General features: G+C 35.3%; 2 protein-coding genes, 1 non-coding gene and 1 pseudogene across 5 annotated transcripts; all 4 read right to left on the bottom strand.

Moving 5' to 3' along the window:
* Positions 1-4,330: 4,330 nt before the first annotated feature.
* LOC133317005 (uncharacterized) lies at positions 4,331-7,912 on the bottom strand. 3 transcript variants are annotated; one of them, XR_009752280.1, is made up of 5 exons: positions 7,033-7,912; positions 6,702-6,936; positions 6,157-6,205; positions 4,822-5,363; positions 4,331-4,706 (listed from the first exon to the last, which is right to left on the bottom strand). XR_009752280.1 is itself a non-coding variant. In XM_061518799.1 (2 exons), the coding sequence occupies exons 1-2, from the start codon at positions 7,830-7,832 to the stop codon at positions 6,309-6,311; spliced, it is 1,428 nt and encodes a 475-aa protein (XP_061374783.1). In that variant the 5' UTR covers positions 7,833-7,912; the 3' UTR covers positions 5,892-6,308. The 3 variants fall into 3 exon arrangements, 1 of the variants encoding a protein (XP_061374783.1); XR_009752279.1 differs by lacking the exons at positions 4,331-4,706; positions 6,157-6,205 and having other exon boundaries at positions 5,349-5,363; positions 6,244-6,936; XM_061518799.1 differs by lacking the exons at positions 4,331-4,706; positions 4,822-5,363 and having other exon boundaries at positions 5,892-6,936.
* A 1,184-nt stretch (positions 7,913-9,096) lies between these two features.
* Positions 9,097-13,822, bottom strand: LOC133317004 (elongator complex protein 3). The gene is made up of 9 exons (XM_061518798.1): positions 13,239-13,822; positions 13,057-13,126; positions 12,795-12,967; positions 12,255-12,429; positions 10,741-10,907; positions 10,385-10,604; positions 10,160-10,264; positions 9,720-9,872; positions 9,097-9,437 (listed from the first exon to the last, which is right to left on the bottom strand). Exons 1-9 carry the CDS (start codon positions 13,697-13,699, stop codon positions 9,279-9,281), a joined length of 1,683 nt encoding a protein of 560 aa, XP_061374782.1. The 5' UTR covers positions 13,700-13,822; the 3' UTR covers positions 9,097-9,278.
* A 5,006-nt stretch (positions 13,823-18,828) lies between these two features.
* Positions 18,829-21,126, bottom strand: LOC133317003 (uncharacterized; annotated as a pseudogene).
* Positions 21,127-25,181: 4,055 nt separating this feature from the next.
* Positions 25,182-25,286, bottom strand: LOC133317007 (small nucleolar RNA R71). Its single transcript, XR_009752281.1, has one exon. It is a non-coding gene; the product is annotated as a small nucleolar RNA R71 (small nucleolar RNA).
* Positions 25,287-25,696: the final 410 nt, after the last annotated feature.

Here is a 25,696-nt window from a genome sequence, read left to right as displayed (position 1 = left end):
GGTTGCAAACTAGGCTCGGCCCGGAGGGCCGGCCCACCAACGCATTTTTATAATTAAATTATAATTTCACCCTTCTTCTTTTATAATTAAATTCCTAAATCTGATTTTAATTTTTGTAAACACAAATTTGTAAAATTTCAAATGCTAACGACACAAATTGTTGCATAAAATAATTATTTATTATTATTTTGTAATTCTGTTGTAATAAATTAAAGTCCATCTCTGAGATAAAATATAAAAACCTAAATGCAAATATAAGAACATTCTTTTGTGGATAAATATAAAAATTTATTACATGCTGATAGTTAGAGGTGGCAAACTGGGCTCGATCCGAAGTGGCGACCCACCAACTTATTTTTGAATTAAATTAAAATTTCATACTTCTTATTTTATTATTAAATTCCTAAATCTGATTTCAATTTTTGTAAATTAAATTTGTAAAATTCAAAATACTAAGTACACAAATCCTTGCAAAAAAATAATTATTTACATAAAATGTTCATAATTAAAATTGCAAACTGGGCTCGGCCCGGAGGGCCAGCCAACCAACATATTCTTATAATTAAATAAAAATTATATCCTTCTTTTTTTATAATTAAATTCATAAATCTGATTTTAATTTTTGTAAATACAAATTTTTAAAATTTCAAATACTAATGACACAAATCCTTGCAAAAAATAATTATTTATTATTATTTTTTAAATGTGATTGTAATAAATGAAAGTTCATATTTGAGATAAAATATATAATCCTAAATGCGACCATAAGATCCTTTTTTTGTAGATAAATATAAAAATCTATTATATGTTGATAGTTAGAGATGGCAAACTGTGCCTCGGCCCGGAGGGCCGGCCCACCAACGCGCATTTTTATAATTAAATTATAATTTCACCCTTCTTCTTTTTTAATTAAATTCCTAAATCTGATTTTAATTTTTGTAAATACAAATTTGTAAAATTTCAAATGCTAACGACACAAATTGTTGCATAAAATAATTATTTATTATTATTTTGTAAATCTGTTGTAATAAATTAAAGTCCATCTCTGAGATAAAATATAAAACCCTAAATGCAATTATAAGAACATTCTTTTGTGGATAAATATAAAAACATATTACATGCTGAAAGTTAGAGGTGGCAAACTAGGCTCGTCCTAAAGGGCCGACCCACCAACTTATTTTCATAATTAAATTAAAATTTCATACTTCTTCTTTTATAATTAAATTCCTAAATTTGGTTTCGATTTTTTTAAATACAAATTTGTAAAATTCAAAATACTAAGGACACAAATCCTTACAAGAAAATAATTATTTATTATTAATTTGTAAATTTAATTGTAATAAATGAATGTCCTTATCTGAGATAAAATATAAAAACTTAGATACATGTATGCAACTATAAGAATTTTTTTATGTGGATAAATATAAAAATGTATTACATGCTGGTATATAATGCTGACAATTAGAGGTTGGACACTAGACTTGGTCAGGAGGACCGACCCGCCAACATTTTTTTATAATTAAATTAAAATTTTGCCCTTCTTCTTTTATAATTAAATTTCTAATTCTGATTTCAATTTTTATAAATACGAATTTGAAAAATTTCAAATACTAATGACACAAATCTTTGCAAAAAATATTTATGTACTATTATTTTGTAAATTTGATCTTTCTAAATGAAAGTTCATCTCTGGAAAATAATGAAAGAAGTTGAGTCAAACTTTGGAATTTTTTAATGATCATATGACAAGGTAAAATTCAACAATATACTTTTATGTGTTGCGTTAATTTTTATGAGACAAACAAACCAATTTTTTTTTCTCCGCGCAAAGCACGGGTAATACACTAGTTATTTTAAAAAAGAAAGACTTCTAAACTTAATCACAAAAATGATTAGTTGACCTATTTCAAAATATGGGCCCAATTAAACCAAATAAACACATTTAAAAGTAGAAAAAAAAGGTTTGTCCTTTTAAAGGACACAAGGTTGTATCCTTTTAGTTTTTGACACTATATCTTACATGTAAAACATAGTTATAATATGAAAAATTACTTTTTTTCCTATTTCCTCAGTCATTTCAGCTGACGTGGAGAGAGAAAAAAATTATTTTTCATGTTATAACTATGTCTTACCCGTAATATATAATGTTAAAATCTAAAAGAACACAATTTGTGTCCTTTAAAAGAACAAATACTTAACCTTTGAAAGTAACAATCATGAAACCAAATGAATAACAGGACTATAATTATGGAATATGAAGTCCATTAAACTATTGTGTTTTGGGTTATTGCACACAAAGAATAGTCAAAAACCTAATTCCCAAATGTGAGAACTTTCCTTCGTGTATATAATTATAGGGAATAACATCTGTTATTTTAAAGAATATAAGCTTATATCATCTTAGATCCTAACCGTTGATTTTCGTTTATCAATGGTTATAATTTATTGAATCAAAATTACTAATTAATTAATAATAAATTTGGCCCATTAAGTTTGACCCAATAGATTATAATCATTGATGAACGAAAATCAACGGTTAGGATCTAAAATGATATAAGGTTATATCCTTTAAAAGAATAGATGTTTTTCCCATAATTATATAAGTAATTATAATTGGGCCCTAGCTAAAATTGTAAGTTGACCCTAGCTAAAATGGTAACAGTGGTAACAGATGAAGATATGGAGCTGCTTTCCGTGTATGACTAGATAACATATTTCTTTCTTCTTAATTTCTTCTTCTTCTTCTTTCATCTTTTTCTAATTGAGGTTTTTTTCTAACCTTTTTTTTTTCTTATTCGCACTTACCACCTAGAGGAATCCATCCATTCTGCGACAAGGCACGATGTTTCGTTCCTTTCTTCAAGATTCTACGAATACCTGTTCTTGGAATATGCATTGGTAATTATATTGTCCGTTGGTGAAAAAAATTGATTTATATTTTTGAACCTTATAAAATTGAAATTCTTTGTCTTTGCTAACTATAATTGTTTATTGGGTGTTTCTAACATGAGTGAAATTCACGCTCCCTTTATTTTATTAACAACTTTTTTTTTGTGGTTGTAGTTATTGATTTTATTTCTTTTGAAAAAATAGAGTGTTGTTTTACGTTTACCTTTTTAGAATTTTTTTTAATGTAGAGCTACAGTTGCTATTGGTAATGGAATTGAATTATTTATTGGTGTTATTTGTATTTTTTTTCACAACAAAAATGTGAATTTTGGTTATTAATTAGTGAAAACTGTTAAAGAGAAAAATCAATGAAGATATATGTATATATATGAAGTATGAAAATTTCTTATACATATTCATTAACAACTTCTTCTTTTTTTGTATTTTTAAAATATCTAAACACTAATCAAATGATTTATGTGGATCCAATGTCATTTAAATGATTTTAGACATTTGTCGTTAATTATTTCATGTTTCTTTTTAATTGTGAAGTTTGTTGTCTCTCTATGTTAATGTTCTTCAAGGTCACAGCTAGGGGTGTAAATGGGCTAAGTTAAGCCAAACTTTGACTTTGATAACCTAAGCCTATGTAAAATATCTGGAACCTATACTGACCTATTAGCCTATTAAATACTTGATTTATGGCTTGCCTTATTATAAAAAACTAAAAAAATCGAATACGACTAGTAAGGCCCACCAAGTTACAAACTAAAGTTTGTAGGCCCAAATCAAATTAAAATATAAAAAAAAAAAAAACTATTCACAAAGATCACATCAAATCAATTTTCATTAATATCACATGAAATAAGCTTTCGTTAACACCACATGAAATAATGTTATCAAAGATCACATGAAAATGTGCATAAAAATCACATGAAAATTTCTATGTATATATAATTTGCACTTTCTTTACTAATTTCATTTTATATTATATTTTAAATTTTAAATAAATAACTATTATTTGTTAAAATAACAGTGATTCTATTACTTAGAAAATTTTAAGTAAATTTTTTTTCTAATAGATTTGTGTAATTATGATTTTTTTTTGATAATTTAATATGTCAAATTTTTTGGCCCGGCTAAAATTAAATCCTGCCTCCGCCACTGTCTCTTGGACAAAGCTAAAAAAAGTCATCGTCGGAAAAATCCTTAAGATGCCTTACACATGTCACCTTAAGGTTGTGTTTGGTAGAGGGAATCTCAAAATTTTGATAGGCATCTCAAAATGGGTAAGTTAGTTGTCAACGTTTGGGAGAGGGAATCCAAAAATTTTCCTATGTAAATGATTTGCATAGCAATTGACATTTGCATGTAAAATTGGACCAAAACTACAGCATTGAAATCCTATTTTGACTGTGGTATTCGACGGATAGCTAGGGAAATGAAAACCATGGAAATAGCTGCTGCCTAAACTACCCTTTGCTTAACCTACTACCCTTGTTATTTTGTGGAGCCTGATCGCTGGACGAGGGGAACGCCGGAGCGGGATCGACCGGGATTGGTATTGGATCCGCCAAGAGGCGATGGTTCTGTGAATGAAGCTCCTATTATTTAAATATCAGGGTCCTTTTCCTTTAAAACAGAGCTCTCTGTTTCTCCTTCTCTTTCTTCACTGGCTACATGAAAATCTTCAGAGCTCTGAAATATCAAATTAGCCAACTCTTCTGTGAACCCTTTAATCTCAGAATCTTCAAAATGATTCCTCTTGGCTTGATCAGCTACAGCTACTGGAACAAGGTGATCGTTTTTGTTGTCTTCTACATGAAATATGAAACATCAAATAAAGGAATCATCACTCATTTTCTCTGCATTTACCCAAAAAAAAAAAAAAAAACTAAATACCAATAACCCAGATGAGAAAAATCACCAAACCTGAAGATGTATCTGAGCATCAACCACAAGGAGTAAAGCACGTAGTTTGTGAAGAAAACCCGCAGAGAAGCCAAGACCCAAAGCATGTTTTCATAAACAAAATCATTACAGACGCCAAACCTAGGGATATTTTTGTAATTGCTACTTATTTTTCCATCTATATTTTACCTCAAATCAAACATAGACTTTATAAATCTTATCTCATTTGCCCGGTAAATTTTTTTTCAACCAAACAACTTTTTTTACATTTTCCTACCAAACTCACTTTCCAACCATTTTTCTATCAATTACATTTCTCTAGTATTCAAAAAAAATTTCCTCAACCAAACACCCCTAAGAGGTGTGACTGCATACTTTTCAGCCAGAAAGAGGAGGCCGCACGCAGTTCGAAAATCCCGGTAACACTCAGCGTCGCCGGTGTACAAGAAATTGACAAATGCCCTAAGTGATGAATACGATACATCAGGGATCCGGATGATCCTATCCCATTCATCATTCCAAAAGTCCTCGAGCATCGATCGAGAAAACGTAGATCACGATGCCTATTATATCACATCATATAGCAAAAGGGTTAGTAGATACAACAGTGTACGAATAAAGTCAGTGAAATTTGAGAAATTTACTAATATTATATCGCATCAAATAGCAAAAGGGGTTAGTAGATACAATGTCAGTGACGAAAAAGTTAAGCCTCTGGCTAGAATAGCAGTACTTAACATTACAACTTATTTTTATAAAACTGTTACAATACAAAATAATTTAAAACAATAGAAATTAAAATAAAAGTTTGCTTATATTCCACGTTGTCTAAGAATAGGCAAAATCTACTGGTACTAGGTTGCGATGTTTTGCTAAAGTGCTGAATTTTTTTTATTGTCTCTCAGTACTTTAGACTCGTACCAGCAACTTGGAGCTGTCAATTATCCCTTGGTTTTATATATGGTCTTGAACACATTTCAAGTCCCTAGTTAGAAATCTATTGGAACGAAGAACAATGATGGAATAGCAGAAAAACGCTGCCACAAAAGCGAGCATCAAGTTGTTCTTCATTAGTTGAACAATAAGGCACCCAAGAAAGACATAACACACCCCCACTTCGAAACCAACTCATTGACTTCAAAGCGAAAGCCTCACAGGAAATGAGGCTCATTGTGCTTGCTCTTCGGCCTTGGGATTGTAATTTAACAACAACTATTATCACAAAGCCTAACTGGTAGAGATAATATTTGAATGTGCGTGAATTTTCACCGATACTCTTCTTGCTTCAAGTATAACTTTCAACGCGTGAATTTTGTTTAATCAAAATATAACTATTTTACAACAATGTCCCACTACCTGATTCACCCCCACTATTCTCAACATAATCACCTGTAAAATGCTTGCTCTGTAAAAATAGGCACAAAGTAATTGTTAGATAATAACTTGTGTGTTGCTTTAACAAATAGACATGCTTTCAAGTAGCCTCTTAAGTATGGAAGGCAATCCCTCTAAGAGTCAATAACCCTAAAAGCGATCGATATTAACTCATTTGATAAGAGGAAACCTTCTGGATCACTTAGCCTTATATAGGCCAGCTTCCTTTCTGTGTTAGTTTTATCCAATAGAGAATTGTTGAGGTCTTCTATTCTAATGGTTCTCCTCTGCTTGTCCAAACAAACCACATGTCCACTCTCAACATAAGGCTTATAAGCCTCGAGCAGAGACAAAACAACAGGGCTCCCAAATGATTCTTGGAAACACTTCAAGTCTAAGCCTCTTGAAGTTCTTAGGGACAGCATCACAACATCCATGGCTGTGTCCTTGCCAAGAATGTTGTCATCGGCAGAGGTCTTTACTAATCCATTTTCAAGATTTTGCACAAAATTAATGTAATCATTCACCTTCTTAGGTCTTGAAAACCTCAACCCACCAATGAAACTAGCAGAGCCAAGGCCAAAACCATAGAAAGGCTTGTTTTTCCAATAGGTAAAGTTGTGTTTGCACTCATATCCACTCTTACAGTAGCTGCTGATTTCGTAATGATTATAATTCACATCACAAAGCATTCTAGAAGCCATCTTATAGAATTCAGCTGATTGTATCTCAGAAGGCATAGGGAATTCCCCTGGTGAATACCTGTAAACATTTTCACCTTCAGATTCCAAATCATCATAAAGCTTAAAAAAAAAAAAGATACTTCCACTACTGCTAATGATTGTGACTTCCACTTACAGTGTTCCAAATTTTGTGCCTTGCTCAATTTGCAAATCATAAACTGAAACATGAGTTGGTTGTGCCTCAATGGTGAGCCTAAGACTTTCTTCCCACATATCACTAGTTTGATGAGGCAATGAAGCTATAAGATCAATACTCCAATTCTCAACCCCACATAGCTTGACAATATCAATAGCCTCATGAACCTCTTTTAGACCATGTGCCCTCCCACAAGCCCTCAACAGCTTCTCTTGAAATGCTTGAACTCCCAAAGACACTCTGTTAACTCCCAACATCATCATCTCTTGCATCTTCTTAGCATCAAACGTGCCCGGATCCATTTCCATTGATATTTCAGCATTCTCACTCAACCCAAATTTCATCCTTAAAGTCTCCAAAACCGAGGAAACCATCCTCGGAGGTACGAGGGAGGGTGTTCCACCACCAAAAAAGACCGTTTCAAGGGGTGTCTTGGCATCAAGTTCCAATTTGGTTGCATTGATTTCTCTGTGGAGCAATTGCATGTAGTTTAAGACTCGTGGGTCGTCGTCTATTTGGGCTGAAGCGGAGCCAAGAGCGACGATGGGGAAGTCACAGTAGTGGCAACGTTTTCGACAGAAAGGGAGGTGAATGTAAGCTGAAGAAGGGAGTGATGGGGTGGTGGTGATGGGGTGGGGTTTGAGAGAGGCGTTTTGTCGAACACGTGGTGTGCTGTTTGTGAAGGTGCTGGTAATTGCTTGAGATGATAGTTTTGGAGATTTGGGTTTGGGTTTGGGGGCAAGTACCCAGAAAATGGGAGTGAAGGTTGATTTCATCATGGTGAGACCGGAAGCATGAAAAAATAGTGACAAAGGTAGTAATGCTTTTCGTTACGAAATAACTTATTAAGCCACGTTACGGTGGTTGAGCGAAAGAGACCTACCGATTCGTAATTATTTTGAATGTTTGAGAAGCACGAGTCACTCATTCCCAGGTAGGCTAAATAGTTAGATAAAATCAAAAATCAATAATCGTCTAAGTAAACTTATATTATTCAGTATATGGGGATCATTAAATCAAGTTTTTTTCGTTTGATTTAATGTACCAATGGAATAACTCGAACATCATCATAGTTGAAATAAAATAAAATATCAGTACGAAAGCAACAGTACCAGCAGTTCCGAAAGAAATTACAAATATTCCCTTTGTGCGTCTGGATGATGTATATCCCATTCTAAGGTGGAGAAATGATTGTCACACAAAGCAAAAATCACTTAGAACACAATAAAGTAAAATAAAATAAAAATCGGCCATTAATGTGGTAGGAAAAACCAGAGAGAGAGAGAGAGAGAAATTTTATTTTTTTTATATAAATTATTGTTATAAAGATTAAACTGGATTGAAGAATTCAAACTGTTTAGCCTATGTTATAAAGATTTTCGGTACACGTCCTATGGAACAAAAAAGTCCATAAATATGGTCGTGTTAATCCATATGATTCTGACTACAAATAAAATATATCTTATCCGATCATCCCCAAAAGAGAAAAGAGATTTGAGTTGTTGTTTTTTTTTTTCTGGACAAAGAGATTTGAGTTGTTGATTTCTCAAAAGCATATTAAAAAAGGGTTTAATTTTAATATTTATCATGTTATAGAAGATAAAATTATTTCATACACAAACATAAAAAATATGTAAAGTTCATAATTTCTTTTTCTCTCTCTTCTCCTTACATAATCCTACATAAATCCCACACACTTTTATATATGTATAAGAGATAATTTTATTTCTTTTAACATGAAAAACATCACACCCACTAAAAAAATAATGGCTTTAATATTTAGCTTCAGTAGCTCGTTCTTAGACCATGCCATGTTTGAACATATTTTTAAAATTCTTGGGGAAAAACTACATGTCCCGAAATTCTTAAACCGAACTTTAGCACTCTCAACGCCTAAGAAACTCAGTAAAAGTAGCAATATTCCTATATTGACAAGCTCGCATAACTACGGGCGACTTGTGTATTAAAGGAATAAAGGGAATGCAGGGTAAAGTCAATTACTAGTAGTGCACTTGATGATATCATTTCAAGAGGAACCTATCAACAATAGATATTATTAAATCTCGGAAGAAAACTCGGGAACTATAAAAATCAGTATCTAAATTTTCAAGACTAGCTGAGAATGGGGAGGAAACCTTTGTGCACAAATGAATGCCCTATGATAGGCATTTAAAACATATCACTAACAACTACAAAATTACATAACAAATAACTATTATTAGTTATTACACTAGATATTTCACCATGTAAGGCCCTTCAAGCTCATATCCCAGTTTCCTGTAATAATGGCGCGTGCCAACCCCTGAAATTACAGCTATTTTTGTTGATCTATGTTCTGTGCACGCAATACGCTCTGCCTCCTCCATTAGAAGCGTACCATAACCCTGTCAGCAATAATTTTGGTTGGAAGTAGGTCAATTAGAAGAATAAAAAAAAGCAAATGCTATTAGTGTACTAAGAAAGCTACACTATGAATATTCATATGCATATTTTTCTTGGATAATATACATTGCTAAAGAATTTTATATACACTAACAACTCTGCACCTTCCAGTATTCCAAAAACAAAATCCCGGTAATCTTAACCAGATTCTTTCATCCAATAAGATCATTTGAACATTCTAATTGATGTTGCATGTCATCTCTGTAGTACCATGACATCATTACCTGGTGTTGTAGCTTCTCGGCATCCCGCCCATGAACTGGTACAGCAGTTCCATAAACGTGGAGCTCACGAACAATAGAACTCTTCCCCATAAGCTCCGGACAAGCAGTGTTCCGGCCACATTTTCGCAGTCGCAACAAACCAACAAGGATATCCTGGTTACGAGCAGAGAGTACAAACAAGGTCATTACTAAGTTTCGGCAACAGAAGTTTTTTTACAAAGAAGTGAAGAAAAGGTTGAGATATGTCCCTCCTGATTCACAAAAGAAGAGGGCAGAATATGTAAAAGAGGAACACAGCCAGCTATGAACTAAGTTTGCATGTCACAGCTCTCAAGTAAAAAAAAAGATGACTAAAGCAGGAACTAGTTGGAGAATATGCACATCTGTAGACATAAGGATAGGCACTAGCAATGAGTAAGAGGGAAGAGAGGTTAATTTACCTGCCGTGTATCTTCATAAGACAGAAATGTTTCCCAACCCTCATTTGCCATATAATCACGACGAACAAGCTCCACCTCTTCTGGCTTTATTTGGTGGTGAATATCCTACAAAGAAATACAAAATATTTGATAGTGCTCCAAAAAAATATTTACTAAGCAAATAGTGTCTGCAGAATTTTAAAGACTTTGCAATCTTTCCAGACGATACTGATTCTATATAATAACCTGGATTCCAGCTTCTCTGGTCCGAACATCACGACATTTTAATCCCAGGTCTTCCATTCGAGCTAATGCTAGCTCCCTCAGGTTCCCTTTCTCAACCCCAGATGTAACAAGAGGCATGGGAATATCCCGCTGAACTCTATAAACACGTGTCCACGGGGGTACCATTGCAAGGATCCTTGCTATGATGTCCACAAGTTGCTCAGGTGGATAATTTCTATACCTACAGTTGTATTAATGAAATATTTTACTTTCCACAGGCCAATTTTTTTTAAAAATTTACCAATGAATACTAAAATAGAAATTGACAATTTTGAGAAAAAAAGTATTCCAAAGAATACCACACATTTGACAAGTACCTGCCTGTTTTCCAGAGCTCATAAAGCCCAGTTCCACGAATTACAAGAGTAGGATATATTTTAAGGCCATCTGCTCTAAACAAGGGACTCTCAAAAAACTCCCGGAAACTTTCCATGTCCCTTTCAACACCAACATTGGGAAGATCAGGCATCATGTGAGCGACAACCTAAAGCAAAAGCAAAAAAAATTAAGCATATACAAAATGACAAGAAAGAGTAAAGAACAAATTGAGAAGAAACTGGACCAGAAATGATAAAGAAAAGATGCAAACGAGATGAACTTTATTGAATATCATTCTTCTCCTTGAATATGAATCAAGGTGATAGCAGAATCAAGAAGGAAGATGGAAAAGAAGGAATACAGAAACGTACATCTCAAAGTTCCAGGAAATTCGAGAGTCCTAGCTCACCTTCCTGAATCTCTACTCCAAGTCTAAAAACTCCTCACTATTATTTCCCTCCTATTATTTATACCTTGTCATCTCTCCCTCTATAACTAATTAGCTAACAAAGAGAGGCCCACTTTTTAATTGGGGGTCTGCTAACAAGTGAAATTCAGCAGCCTATCATATCCCAGCAAGGACATATCCTTCTTCAACAAGGAAACATGAAAGAGCAGATGTATGAGGCTCCCAGCTGGCTACTACACTTGATAAGGAAATTGACCAATGCATTACAAAACCTTGTCAGTTTATACACTTTTGAATTCAGAGCCTTCAGAGCTATTTTTAGCTTCTCAGCCACCGGTGTTCCCACAGCACTGAAGTGCTGCTCCACATTGATCAACCACCCACATGCCTCCACTCCTTCAAATGTTGGAATCATCTTTAAAATTCAGTATCCACAGTTTCAAGACTGGGAGATCTGATAGACTGATACTAACTAGTTAATAGATATTGAACCAGAAAAGAGATGAACTTTATTGAATACCACTTTCTCCCTGAATCTGAATCAAGATGATTGCATAATCAAGAAGGAATACAGAAACAAATATCTCACAGTACCAGGAAATTTCCTGGCGAGACCTCACAAATCTCAACTCCAAGTCTAAAAACTCCTCACTATTATCTTATACCCTATCATCTCTCCCTCTCTAAATAACTATCTAACTAACTAACTGCTCCAACTAACTAACTAACAGAGACTGACCCACTACTTAATTCCGGGTCAATTAACACATTCATGACTAGCTCACTAGCCTAATCTGTATTCTAAGGGATATAATTAAGGAAATTAAAAACACTCTGGAGTACTATAATGTCTTGTAACATACAAAGTTGGCTTATTATATTGATAAATTTTTCTAAAGCTTGTCCTGGTCTAGAAAATATGATGAGACATCACACAAGGTCATAAAGTTCATTGAAAATTAGTGTGCAGGAATATGTATGAATAATTTTTCACCTACAAAAGAAAGATGCAACAGAAGGAACATATGGGAGAACAGTTTGTCAGGACAAAAATCAGTGTTTAATACTGAAGGTGCAGATTGATATGAGAGGGCAATAACAAACCTTGAAACCAGCATCTTTTGCCAAGCAAAAACAATCAGCCACAGCAGCTACGGTATGTCCTCTATTAGTGTCACGAGCAACATCCTCATAGGTGCTTTGGACTCCAATCTCCAATCGAGTACAACCATAAGTAAGCATCTGTCGTAAGTGAGGCCCAAGACAATAATCCGGCCTCCTGTTAAATTTAAGAAGTGTAAAACTTGATAAGTTGATCATTGATGTGTTACATTACAGTATTACCATGTAAAATTCAAACAAGGTTCCCACTAAAATAATTATTGATACGCTCAAACCAAAAATGCAGAAACACCCTAGAAGTTTCATAACTTAACCAATTTATGCCATAGTGATAACTTTTCCAGTATTTGTACAAAGTATACACTTAAATACAGTGGGAAAAAAAATTCAACTACAAAAAAGGATGTATTACTTTTAGCAACCAAAAAACGAAAAAAAGATTCATTCAACTTCACTTAAAACTGTATATTACGAAGGCTCCAAACTTTCCCATTTATTGTAAATACTTAAATGGTGACTTACGTTTCAATTGTCATGCCAATACACTTGGTTGCGCTATGCTCAGAGTACGCCACTGCCTCTTCCACATTGGCAGAAGTGTGTCCAGACAAAGCATCATGAAGATTCCTAATAAAATAATCCCGGTAATCAGCTGGAAGTGACATGAAAGTACCACCCATTAAGATGAACTCAACCTGCAAACAATAAACACACTTATAAGGACATCACAAACTACATTTCAAGCACTTGGAGTGTTCAAAATATTCAAATTTGAACTCCAAACCTTATCAACACTGTGACCCAAACGCTTAAGCTGATCTATCCTGCTTCTTGCTTGTACATACGGATTATACCTAAATCCACAGCAACAAGTACATCGTTCCCAAAAATTAACACGAGGCACAATACTAATTCCTTCAAAGAATGTTTAGGGTTTAACATAACTCAAAATCAACATAACCGTACCTTGCTCGAATTGCACGCATGCTAGTAGGTTCATAACCAGTGTAAGACTGAGTACTGTACTCGAAGTCGGAGTCAGGACCACCGGGGCAGTAGACGCAAATGTTACCGGTGGTGGCTATGTGAGGGCAGCGATGCGGCTTGGACATGACGGCGACGACGGCGATTCCGGAAGCGGTTCGAACTGGCTTGGCGCGTAGCTTGGGAAGCAGAGCCTCCCGGTCGGAGTCGGGAAGCGCGGCGATCATCTCAACCAACTTGGGCGCACGCGAGAGGCCGTACTTGCGGCACGCGGCGGACTTGAGCGCGTTGAGATCGACGTTTTGGCCTTTCCGAGAGAGGTCGACCATGGAGCTCACGATCTCCGCAATGGCTCGCACACGCGCTTCCTCCTCGCTTAAACCTTGACCCTCGAACCCTCCCTTACCTGGCCGTGGTGCCTTTCTCGCCTCAACCACCGCCATTTTTCACCACCGCTTTCGATTCAACCTCAACAACGGAAACACCCAAAAGCGAACCCGCCGAGTTCTTGTGTTTGGCCACGGGAGAAGGAGGGAAGTGGACCGAAACCAAACCTAGTTTGGACTCTATTCGATAATAGTAAATCTGGTTCGTTAGAAACTCGGCTTAGTTTCTTAAGTCAAATTTAGCTCACTTTTTTAGTTTACAAAACTGCTTACTACTTAATAAATTTGTTAATGCACATCATAATTTGTTAACCCGCTCAACTGGCAATTGAGCTCTCAAAGGTTTGCTTGGATTAGGGGTTTAAATTCTGACTCAAGCAAATTTTTAGAAAATCTTTGGACGCTAGAGGAATCGCCTCTCTCCTCGATGGAGGGATTAGTCTCATCCTTCCTCCGGTGGCAAAGCTCAATGAGTAAGTAGCATTTGGGCTGTATTCCGAGGACAAGGTGACCGAAGGAGGTTGAATGAGGATACCTCCAGGTTCATACCAAAAAAAATAAATTGATTGTTCCTTTTTAGGGACAGAGATGTCTAGGTAGAAAAATTAATATATTGATCTTGAATTTATGAGCTTTCTTAGAGATCTAATATCTAAGATATCTATTATGAGTTGTATATCTTTGAAGTTAACAAATCATAACTGAGTGTTTCTTTACAACTTATTTATAGAGTTTATGTCAGGTGGGTCCAGGAGAATCGTGACGGAAGACTACCGCAATGGCTAAGCTAGGCTAATCACACTAAGTGAGTCTGACATCATATCACAACCAAAATCTTAAGGCATTATATACATGAGTCCTTCTATTTATATGATGTTTACTTAATCCTTTTTCAACCAATGTGAGACTACATTCAATCATTAACACTTAGATTTCTCATTCTGCATTTAATGTATACATAATGATAGAATTAGAATTAGTTGTCAGCATAATTAGTATTTTAATATTTTGCATTGTCAAACATAGGATTAGAATTAGTTGTTAGCATAATTAGTACGTTAATATGTTGCATTGAATATAATTAATTGCCAATATAATCATAGGATTAGAATTAGTTGTCAGCATTATTCAAATTCAAAGTGTAAATCTTTACTGTTGTATTTAAGAGCCATTTGGCACAACAATGAACAAAGTTGTATTCTTATTAGTTTTATTATGGTATCAAGAGTCATTTTTTTCGATCCTTAACCTGTAAACCCTAGTTGAACGATGGCCGACGAGAGTGATAATGATAGTGAAAGTTCAAGGGCATCCTAATCTTCTGCTACCCAGCCTAAACATAAGATCCTCGACCCACCGTCCCCGTTCTATATGGCACCCTCTGATAATCTTGGCATTCTATTAACCAATATCATGTTGAAAGGATAGATTAGTTATAATACTTGGGCCAAAGCTATGAAGAATGCCCTACGAGCCAAGAATAAATTAGATTTCGTTACTGGTGCAGTTGTTGAACCTGTGTATCATGCCTCTCCAAAGTGCCGAGCATAGGTCATGATCAATTCCATGATTATGGGATGGATCCACAATATAATTGACCCTAGCCTACAACCCTACATCCAGTATTTTGACATAGCTAAGCAATTATAGGATGATCTTCGGGAAAGGTATCGCATTGACAACGCTTCTCGTGTTTATCAGTTGAAGCAATCACAGTCGAGTATTAAGCAACAGGGTTATCTGTAACCACTTATTACACCAAGTTGATAGCTGTTTGGGATGAATTGGAGTCCCAGAAATTGCATCACCTTTGTCCACTGGGGCTGCCTGTCCTATTTCTAAGTCGCTTGTTGATGAGCAAGAAAAAGATCACGTGTATCAATTCTTGATGGGGCTTGATGATGAGATTTTTGGCACTATCAGGATTAAAATTTTAAACAGTGTTCCTTGGTGTCTCTGGATAAAGCACACGTTAACATTGTTAATGAGGAAACTACCAAAGGAGTTGCACAGTCTCAGGCAAATCGGTCTGAGGTTGTAGGTTGTCAGTTCAGTTCTTGACTCATCAATCTTCTGGCTCTAATACCCAGCAGCAGCCACAACGTCAGGGAACAAATCAGCATTGCCCACGGCCTTTGTGTGTCCGTTGTGGTAAAATCATTCCTCTAGTACTTGCTGACAATTTTTTTGGCTACACTAATAATGCAGGTAAAGGACGTGAACGTTGGCAAGGAAGGAGAGGCTGTTCTGGGAAGGCTCATACAGTCCAAAGTGATAATTCCAATTTTGTCGTTCTAGTAAGACATTCGTCCTTGACTACTGATATAGTCCAACGTCACCTTTAGGGGTGTAAATGGGATGAGCTGGGCTTTGGCCTTCCTGGCCTAAGCCTACGTAAAAAAATATTCAGCCTATCTAGCCTACTAAAGGATTTATTTATAGGCCAAGTCTGGCCTATTTTTAAAAATTAGAGAGCCTGATATGGCCTACAGGCCTTGTAAGCCTCCCTCGTGGTATATTTTTAACAATTTTTAAAATATTCGCTTGACATTACAAGTCATTAACGTATTTATAAATTGCTGCATTTTTTTACATGAGATATAAATTTCACTAGTGAGTATTAAAATTTTTACAATAGTAAAAAATATATCTAAAAAAATATACTAAGCAAAGTTCTATTCATGCATGCACTAGTACTTCTCATAAGAAATAAAAAATAACAAACAAGAAAGAGTCAACATAATACCCCAGCTCTATAATGCATATCAGAGAGGAATAGAGTCTAAGAAATGGGAAAAATAAAAAAATACAATTACTAGATCAACCAAAGCTGAAATAAAGTCTACAAGAGAATTTCATTCATTGAAATTTTTTAAACCACCATCAAGACAAGGGTTGGTACTAATTCCCACCTAAAATAAATATATTATTTTATTTTATTTTTAAAAATTAAATAGGTCAGCCTACAAGGCTTTAGGCCAAGCTTGACAACCTATTTATTAAAAGACTTTCTTATAAGCCTAAGCCTACTCTACTTTTCAACGTAGGTCGGGCTAGGCCAGACTCAACGTAGGTCGGGCTGTAGGCTAGGCCAGACTCAACGTAGGTCGGGCTGTAGGCTAGGCCAGACCAGCCAGACCCATTTACACCCCTAGTCACCTTTACATTGGCGGAGCAGCCTTATACAGAGAGTGCCTCTTTGTCTGGTAATAATTTACATAGCCCAGTTTAGCTTATTAATAGCGGAGTGTCTCAACGTATGACTAGTAGTTTCGAACTACTGTTTGATATTCACAATATCTCTTTGTTTCTTGTTGTTTTTCCTAATGGAACCCAAACCCAAGCTACAAAGCTCTATTTGTTTAAATTCGAATATGACTGTTCATGGTGTTCTTGAAGTTCCATAACTTAAATGCAATTCATTGTCTGTAGCACAGTTGTTAAAAAATAAACAGTGGAAAATGCAGTTTACTCATTATTCTTGTATCTTGTAGGACCTATCTTTGAGGTCTCAGATTGGATTGGGGACCCATAATAATGGTGTATATGTGTATCTTAGTTATAATAACCTGAACCTGCGAAATGAGTAATTATGGGATTTTTGCATAGTTAAATAAGATTAATTAAAATATAAATCTAATTATGTAAATAAGTCACTTTTTAGACAAAGTACATTTATAGTGAACTTTCGGTAAAATTATAATATTTCAGATTTTACCAAAAAATTGAGAAGAAGTTAGTGAGAAAATATCTCACAAGTATAGTTAATGGTAAAATCCATGATAGAGTAGTAAATTTATGGATTGGAGTTAAGTTGCACATTAAATTTATGGTTAGATTAATAATTAAGTGGGTTAGTGAGTATATACCAAATTATGAGATCTGGGCTTTTACCATATAGGCTTAAGTGACTCATGCAAGGTAAAATTAACACCTCAAAACAACCCACACCACTACTTTTTTCTTCTTCTTCGCGGCACCTTGGAGAGAAAAGAAAGATTTTGAGTGAAATCTTTCAAAAATCATAATTGGAGCTAGAGTTAACGAAATCCATCCGTTTCAAAGCCAAAGTTGCTTGCAATTTCATTCTCTACACATCCCTATCAATATTTTTGAGTGGGACTCGGTGTAGAGAGAGATATTCACCTTCGGGATTTAAGTGATTTTGTGAAGTTTTAGAGCTTTTCAAGCCATGGAAGCTTATGAATCATCTACCTCTCTGTTGTTTGATGTTCTAGGGTAAGTAATTCCACCTTGCTTCATGTTTTTAAGTAGATTTATGGATTTGGGGTTTTTTGATGAATAGTGCTCCAAAAATGTATAATGTGGGGGGAGATTTTGATGTTGTCTTCTTACTATTCATGATGTAAAGATGAGTTTGGGGACACTTTGATAGAGGAGAACGATTGGTGGAGCCATTGTTGTAAAAACCTTGTCTCTTGAATTTTGAGAACAAAGGTAGGTAAGTTGAGGATTATTTAAAGTTTGTTAATTTGAGTTTTGATAATGGTTTTAATGATGGGTTTTGTGTCTTAATTGATTTAGAGTTGAAAGCCACAAATTGTTGGTGTTGAAAAGCTTAAAACCTTGGTGAACTTACTATCTCATTTTCGGCCAAATGATGGTTAAGTGGCTTGGAAGTTTGCTTAGATTGGAGTGAAGCTTGGAAGCTTCTTACAAGGTCATTTCAAGCATTGTTAAGGTAAAAAAAACATAGCTTTTACATATTATTTATGATGAATATTTCTATGTCCAATTCGGCTATCATGTGTAAAACATATTGGAAGTTAGTTTAATGCAATGTTGTTAAAATCGAGATCCTATGTAGGATCAGTAAAGGGTAAGAGGATCGTAAATCGTGGGATTGACACGGATCATAAGATCCTGCTACCTGTGATACAAAATTATATTCAACCATATATATGCATGTAAAATAACTTATATCAATTGTAAAACTCATAAACATAATATAAAAGTCATAAACTCTTAACTCGTAATATAAATCAAGGAGAATAAGTCACAAATAATAAAAGAGTTTAGTTAACAATACATAAAATCAAAACACCAAAAGAAAGAAAGAGTTCAACATCTCTAATTTAAATAAAGTCATTCAAGTTAAAATCATCAATGGCTATATCCTCTTTCATTCCTTCTCTAACAAGTTCATCAACACAATCAGGAATGTCCTAATCATTCAAGTTAATAGGTTCTCGTTCTTCAACTTCATTCAAGTCTTCTTCATTTATTAGACCATACAAATCAAATTGCTCTACTTCTACATCTTCCAAATCTTCTTCATTTTCCACAATCCAATCATTATCTGATTCAACATCGTCAAATTTGTATTCAATAGATTTTCTATGTTTCTTCTCTGCCAATCTTGAGTTAGCCATTATAAAAACAACATCATTCATTGTCTTCTGCTTCAAACGATTTCTTTTTTTTGTGTTGACCTAAACAAAAACAAAGCAATTAATATATAATTCTTATTATATGTTTCATGTTTGAGATGAAATGTAATTCATATTTATAAAGATAATTATTGAAATTAATCAAATTATACCATCTCCAAGAGACTCCAATTTCTCTCACACCCGTAGGAACTGCATATCAAGCTTAGCACTCGAATAGCAAATTTTGTGAGCTCTAGAACTTCATCTACATAAGATTCCCACCATGCTGCTGGACTTTTGGACTCAACTCCTTTCCTTACTAATGGACACCCTAACAAACTTCATCGATACTTGAATTGTTCAAGTTGCTCATCAATCACACTTGCACTATCAAGATTCCCCACCATCCTTTGTACTCAATCGTATAGTCCAATATTTACTTCAAGATCAACTTTAAATGAAGGAGAATAATGAAGCTTAGGATTAAGGAAATAGCCTACAACATGCAATTAGTATTGAAAAAATGGCATCCCATGTAGGCTTGTAACTAAATAATGAAAAAAGTAATTATTATTGAAACAAAGAATTGAAGGCTTCTTGAAACAAATTTTCAATTAAAATAAAACACTTACAATTTTTGGACACTATTGAAGGCTTCTTGAAATTTCTATTTAGCCTGATCCGCCTCATGATAAATGAATCCTATAGCTTCCTTCTCATCCAAATCAACTAACCGAAGCACTTTCATCAAAGGAAAAGTGTCCTTCAAGCAAATGACAATGTTTTTCCAAAACTCTTTGTCAGTAATCATATCTTCAATATGCTTTCCATCCCTTGACTTTGCAAATTGACTATCCTTCCATTCATCGGAGTTGAACATTCTTATCAATGAAAGTTTGTTCTCATAGAGGCATCCTAGAGTCATGTAAGATGTGGCAAATCAAGTCATGGCAGATCTTATCAAATCTTGACCTTTGGTGAAGCCTTGCAATAAAGTAATGAGATAAGTCCTTGAATAGATATAAGTTGTGATCTTTTTTTCCTTGGGAATTATTTCTTGATGAATTGATATCTTCTTTTCTAAATCCTCCAACATCAAGTCAATGCAATGCAATGCAATGTGCTGCACAATATGTCCAATACAACTTTTTTTCTTTTCTCCGTCAACAACTCTCCAATAGCTTTAAAATTTGCAGCATTATCAGTCACAACTTGGATCACATTTTCTTCACTAACCTCTTCAATCATTTCATCAATCATTTTAAAAAATTTGTCAGTTGTTTTCGTGATGTGAGAGGCATCAATGAACTTGAGGAACACAGTTCCCATAGAGCTGTTCACACAAAAATTTATAATTGTTTATTTTCTTTTATCTGTCTATCCATCTAATTATTGTGCATCCAGTTTTCTTCCATTCAGCTCTGTGTTCTTCAAGAGTTGTCATTGTTATATCATAATGTTGCTTCAAATATTTTACTCTACACTCATTATACGATGGTGGCTTGAAACACAATCCATGTCTTGAAATAGATTCACAGATCTTCGTGAATTCATCATAATTTAGCACATTGAAAAGAATGACATTCCTATAAATAAAAGAACATATGTCAAAACATGTTTCCTCTCTCACAGACTTCTTAAGTATAGTGTTGATGGTTGTCTGAGTAGTTGCTCTCTTTTCTTGAAAATACTAGACCCACTACCTCCATCCCTATTTCTTTTTTCAATTTCACAAGTTTCTTCCTCTTCGTTACTTGTATGAGAGTCGTAGCTTTTTTCATTAATTTTTCTTATAGTATAGCTACAATATCCAACATTTGTTTCTTCACTTCTTCGGGAACTGCTCTACATGCTCCAACATCTTTTTGTTCCCGCCAAATGATGCTTTAGTCGGTAAACACCTCAAGTCACTACCTTCCCAAAATATTTGCATTTTACTTTTCTCGGATCTCCCTCAATTGGAAAACCGTGTTTGCAGCCAATATCTGATTTATTCCCAACAGCATTTCTATGCAATTGGCTTCGTGAATTAGATGCGGAAAGAGCCTCAACATTGCTTCTAGTATTAAAAGCATCACTTGACAAAGCCATATTAAATAAATAATAAAAAGCCAAAACCCATATAAATTAAAGCATGTTACACTCTATGAGTCTAAATATTATGCAACATCAAAAATACCGATTTTTTCTACATGTGGGCAACAAGCAATAATACAGGAAAGAAAAAAAGGTCATAAAAGTCTTTTACAAAAAGAAAAATGACATAATAGTCTTTTACAAAAAAAGAAAAGCGAAAAAGAGCGATAACAATCTTTTACAAAATGAAAAAAAAAAAACATAACAATATTTTACAAAAAAATGTCATAATAGACTTTTACAAAAAGAAATAAAAAAGGCTATAACGTGTATAAACAAATCAGTCTCTTACAAGCCACTAGTATAACGTGTATAACACAAGCCATTATAATGTGTATAAAACAAACCAGAAAAAATAGTATTTTACACCCACGAGGGCCACTTTCTCTTTTAAAAGTTTATCTTTTACACTTTCCACGTTTCACTTTTACAATAACAGTAAGAGACAAAGTATAAGTTTATAAAACAAGCTAGAGTTGGAGATGTCTTTCCTTACCAATCCGGAAGAGACAAAGACTAGCAGCAGCAACAGGGACGGATGTGAACAATGAAACGCATGAGGGAGGAAGAAGCTAGGAAGGAGATTTACTGTATTTCGTCAGCAGCAACAGGGACGGATGTTAGAGACACTTCTCATAAGTCACATGCTTTTTTTTTTCATTTTTTACTATGTGTTTAGGGTTTTATTGTTTTAGAGGATATTTTTTAATTTAGGTTTTGGGCTTACGAGTCATGGGTTTAAAAATTGGGTATTTGAGGTTTTTTTAAAAACGCTGAAAACGTGAAATCGCTCCCATCTAAGCGATTCTACAATCCTGTAAGGCGAGCCCACTTGATCTCACCAAAACATGATCCTACATATACTCAGTATCGTTTGCTGCCCAAAAATCATAGGATCGAACGATCCTACGATTAAAATCAAAATTTTAACAACACTAGTGTAATGTTATTTGTATGAGAGTTAATGTTTGTTGGACATTATATAGTGGAATGAATTAAATTGAAGCCATTGAAATGTTTGAAAATTTGATGAACCCCTTAGGACCATGTTTCGGCCATTACAAGAAAGAATAGCCTAGGGACTTTGTTAAATTCTATTTGATGTTGGAAGCTATTCTTAGATTTCGAGTGATATTAGGGTGTGAAAACCTTGCTTTTGTGTAGGATTCATGTTGAGTTCATAAATGTGATCTTTCTTGAATATATGACATAATGGGTCATGACTTGTTTTGGGAATGAATTGACATATAAATGTGTTAAGAAATGTTGTGAAATGAAGTAATATATTAGAGCCAACCTAGCATGAATTTTCAAAAATGTGATGAAGCTTTAAAGTATTGAACTTTGACATTATGACAACCTAAATGAAACCTTTATGGTATTCATTGTTGTTGATTGGTAAACTAGGTTGGAAACGAGTGAGCTAATATTGGAAGATCAAGTTTCAGATTAAGCAAGTAATGGAAGCCTTAGTTATTGTTTTTTAAATAATAGGGTAAGTATATATTGATGGTCCTCAAGAGTTGAGGCCCATTAAGTGTAAATTGTTCCACAAAACCCATGTTTTGGTTATAAATCACTCCCTTCAACCTTCTTCTTTCCATATAGAGCAACTGTTTTGAATAGTGGACCAGAGCAATACCGAAAGTGGGAGTTAAGGTAGACCTGGAGCAAATTTAACATTATCTTTTCATATGAATATTGGGTTAGTTTGCTTTGTTCAGGACACCTAAGGCCCATCAGAAGGAACCACAAAATGAAGAGAGAAGAATGAGTGTTGCGCAGAAAGGAAAAAAAAGCCTGCTGTAGTACAACAGCAGTCAAAGGAAGCAATGGGAAGCTGCCACGTCAGCCACAACAGAGAAGGTGGAGGTGCTACCTCTGCTACAGTACGAAAGCAAAGAAGCTGAGCAATCAAAAGCCGCCACGTCAGCTGCAGCAGAAGGAGTGGAGGTGCCTCCCTGAATCCGATACTCCCACTCACAAAGGGAGCCAAAAGCAAGGGGGACCACTTCCATTTAAGGCCAAGCTGGCAAAAAGCAAGGCTACCATTGGAGAGGATTTCTATTCGGAGCTGAGCTGGCAAGAAGCAAAGCTACCATTGGAGAGGATTTAAACAAAGCACGACCCTTGATGAAAGGAACAATGAAGATCAAATGAAGAACCCTATAAAAGGAACAAGCAATCCTCATAAAGAGGATCATCAGCGCCCATCCTAGGACTCTTCATCTCTTTGTTTTCTTTTTGTTAAAATGCTCACTAGGAGCTAACTTCCTCTAAGTAGGTGAGGGTCCATAGAAGTAATCCCTTTTGTCTTAGGATAACTTTGTAAGGAACACATATTTTATAAATGAATTTTGAGTTGCTCTTTGGTTTAAATTATTGATTTTGTGAAACCCTTTGGGCTGGCAACCTCATCCCGGGACCACTCGGTTGATGAAACACTGACAAGGGCGTGTGGAGCATTCTCAAGATCCTGGGGTAGTTTAGCCTGAAGAAAGGAGGGAGAAACACCTGGAATGGGGAGCACTGCCATGTGAATCCATGCTCTTTTGAGAAGGCAGCATGGTTTCCTTGCATATAACTCCAAGTACTATGGAGTAACGTGGAGAGTAAGGCCTTACCCTCTGCTTACCTATAGCAAAACAAGGGAAGGAGCAAAATCCACTTGTAAAATATGCTACCAAGCAGGGTTAACCAAAGGGATGAAAACATGGAACCCGTAACACCTACTTGACTTTTTCTGAAATTAATCTTAACTCAAACTTCTGTCACAACATTTTCCTCACGATAACTGAACTGTGTTTTACCAGCTGATGCTCTTACTTTCATTTCGTTGACTGCTCTTGAAGTTACTTAAATTGATGCCTTTTTATTCGATGACCGTGCTAAGTCATTCACTGCTCTCATCTGGTTCAGAATGGTTAACATTGTTTAACTAGCTGCCCAGAGATTGCTCTTTGTGAAGCTTAGCTGAGAATAGTACTTTCTTTTATTGCTCCATTTTACAAATTAAGTTTCCTTTAGCGCTTCTTACTTCACAACTGCTCCCTGAGGACGATAAATCTGGGGCTACAATACCCTATATTGCTTGACACGTACGCTTGCGTATAGTTGAAGAGGGTTGCTCTTAGTCAGAGTAGATTGCTCCTGTTGGCAATCCTGATTATTACTCTGCACTCTTGCTCTCTGAAAAGATATTCCCGAGCAGCTCTCGGTTCGACCAAGCATATATGAAATTATGATTATATTGGTATCTTTGACCATTAGGTCAATACTTGATTCATGATAAGTAATTATGGTTTCAATATCCTATTAAATAGGTGATATTGAATTTGAAGTGTGTGGACTAGTTTTCTTGGATTTCAAGTAAGCTTAGATTTAGAAGTTTCAAGAGGTAAGCTTTCGGTTTAGGAGTTTTCTCCTATATGTTTGTTCCACCACAGGTTCAATAGGACTATGGTTTTTATGACTGATGAATGTTAGATACTTAGTATAGCTGCATTCATGTAGGACATGTATATGTGACATGATGTGATTGATTTATGGTTCATGGCCAGTGAACGTATACTGCATACATGTGTGTACCTCCCTTACGGGATACATCCCTTGGAAATACGATTTTTAGAGACAAAGCCTTTGGGTCATCATGTATGACTTCCGTGAGGACTCAGGTTCTCGAAGTATTAATATGGATTTGTTCCAAATTTGAATATCCCGAACTTTGAAATAAAACCTGCAATGTTCCAAATGATTATGAACGCTGGTCAGTTCCATGGACTACCCATGGAAGACCCTCACAGTCATTTGGACAATTTCACTGAGATAGTTGATAATTTCAAAGTTCATGGTATTTCGGGAGAAAACATGTGGATGCGGCTTTTTCCATTTTCCTTAGCTGGAAAAGCCAAAGAATGGAGGAGAACATTGCCCCCAAACTCCATCACCAGTTGGGAGCAATTGGCAGAACAGTTTGTTACCCGATTTTTCTCCCAAGCAAAACAAGCCCAAGTGAGGGCTGATATAGCTTCCTTTCAAATGTATGATGGAGAAAGTCTGTATGAAGCGTGGGAACGCTTTAAAGAGTTGATACGAATTTGCCCGAATCATGGAGTTTTTGATTGGGGCATCATTCACACGTTTTATCATGGCTTAACCCCACCATTGAAAGCAACTGTTGATGCAGCTGCAGGGGGAGATCTTTTGGATTTTACTTATCCAGAAACCTACCAGTTGTTGGAAAAACTTTCAAAAAAACATATTCCATGGCCTTCCACACGACACAGTGCTCCTAAGAAAGCAGGAGTTCTTGAGCTAAGCTCAGCTGATGCTCTTTCAGCACAAATGGCTTCGCTCCAGAACACTATAAAAAACTAGAAGCCCATGGAACAGAAAAAACCAACTGAGCAACTTCTCTTGACTCAATCAAGTCAGAGTTGCCCCACTTGTGGAGGTCCTCATGAATATGAAGACTGTAACAATCTAGCTGCTGTGTGCTATGCAGGAGGGTATGACAACAACAACA

Source organism: Gastrolobium bilobum, unplaced genomic scaffold, assembly GCF_033153095.1.
Source record: "Gastrolobium bilobum isolate Gb01-03AN ecotype WA unplaced genomic scaffold, APGP_CSIRO_Gbil_v1 utg2245, whole genome shotgun sequence".
Lineage (NCBI taxonomy): Eukaryota > Viridiplantae > Streptophyta > Magnoliopsida > Fabales > Fabaceae > Gastrolobium > Gastrolobium bilobum.
The sequence above is the reverse complement of the archived record's forward strand: the minus strand, read 5'-3'. Positions and strand labels throughout refer to the sequence as shown.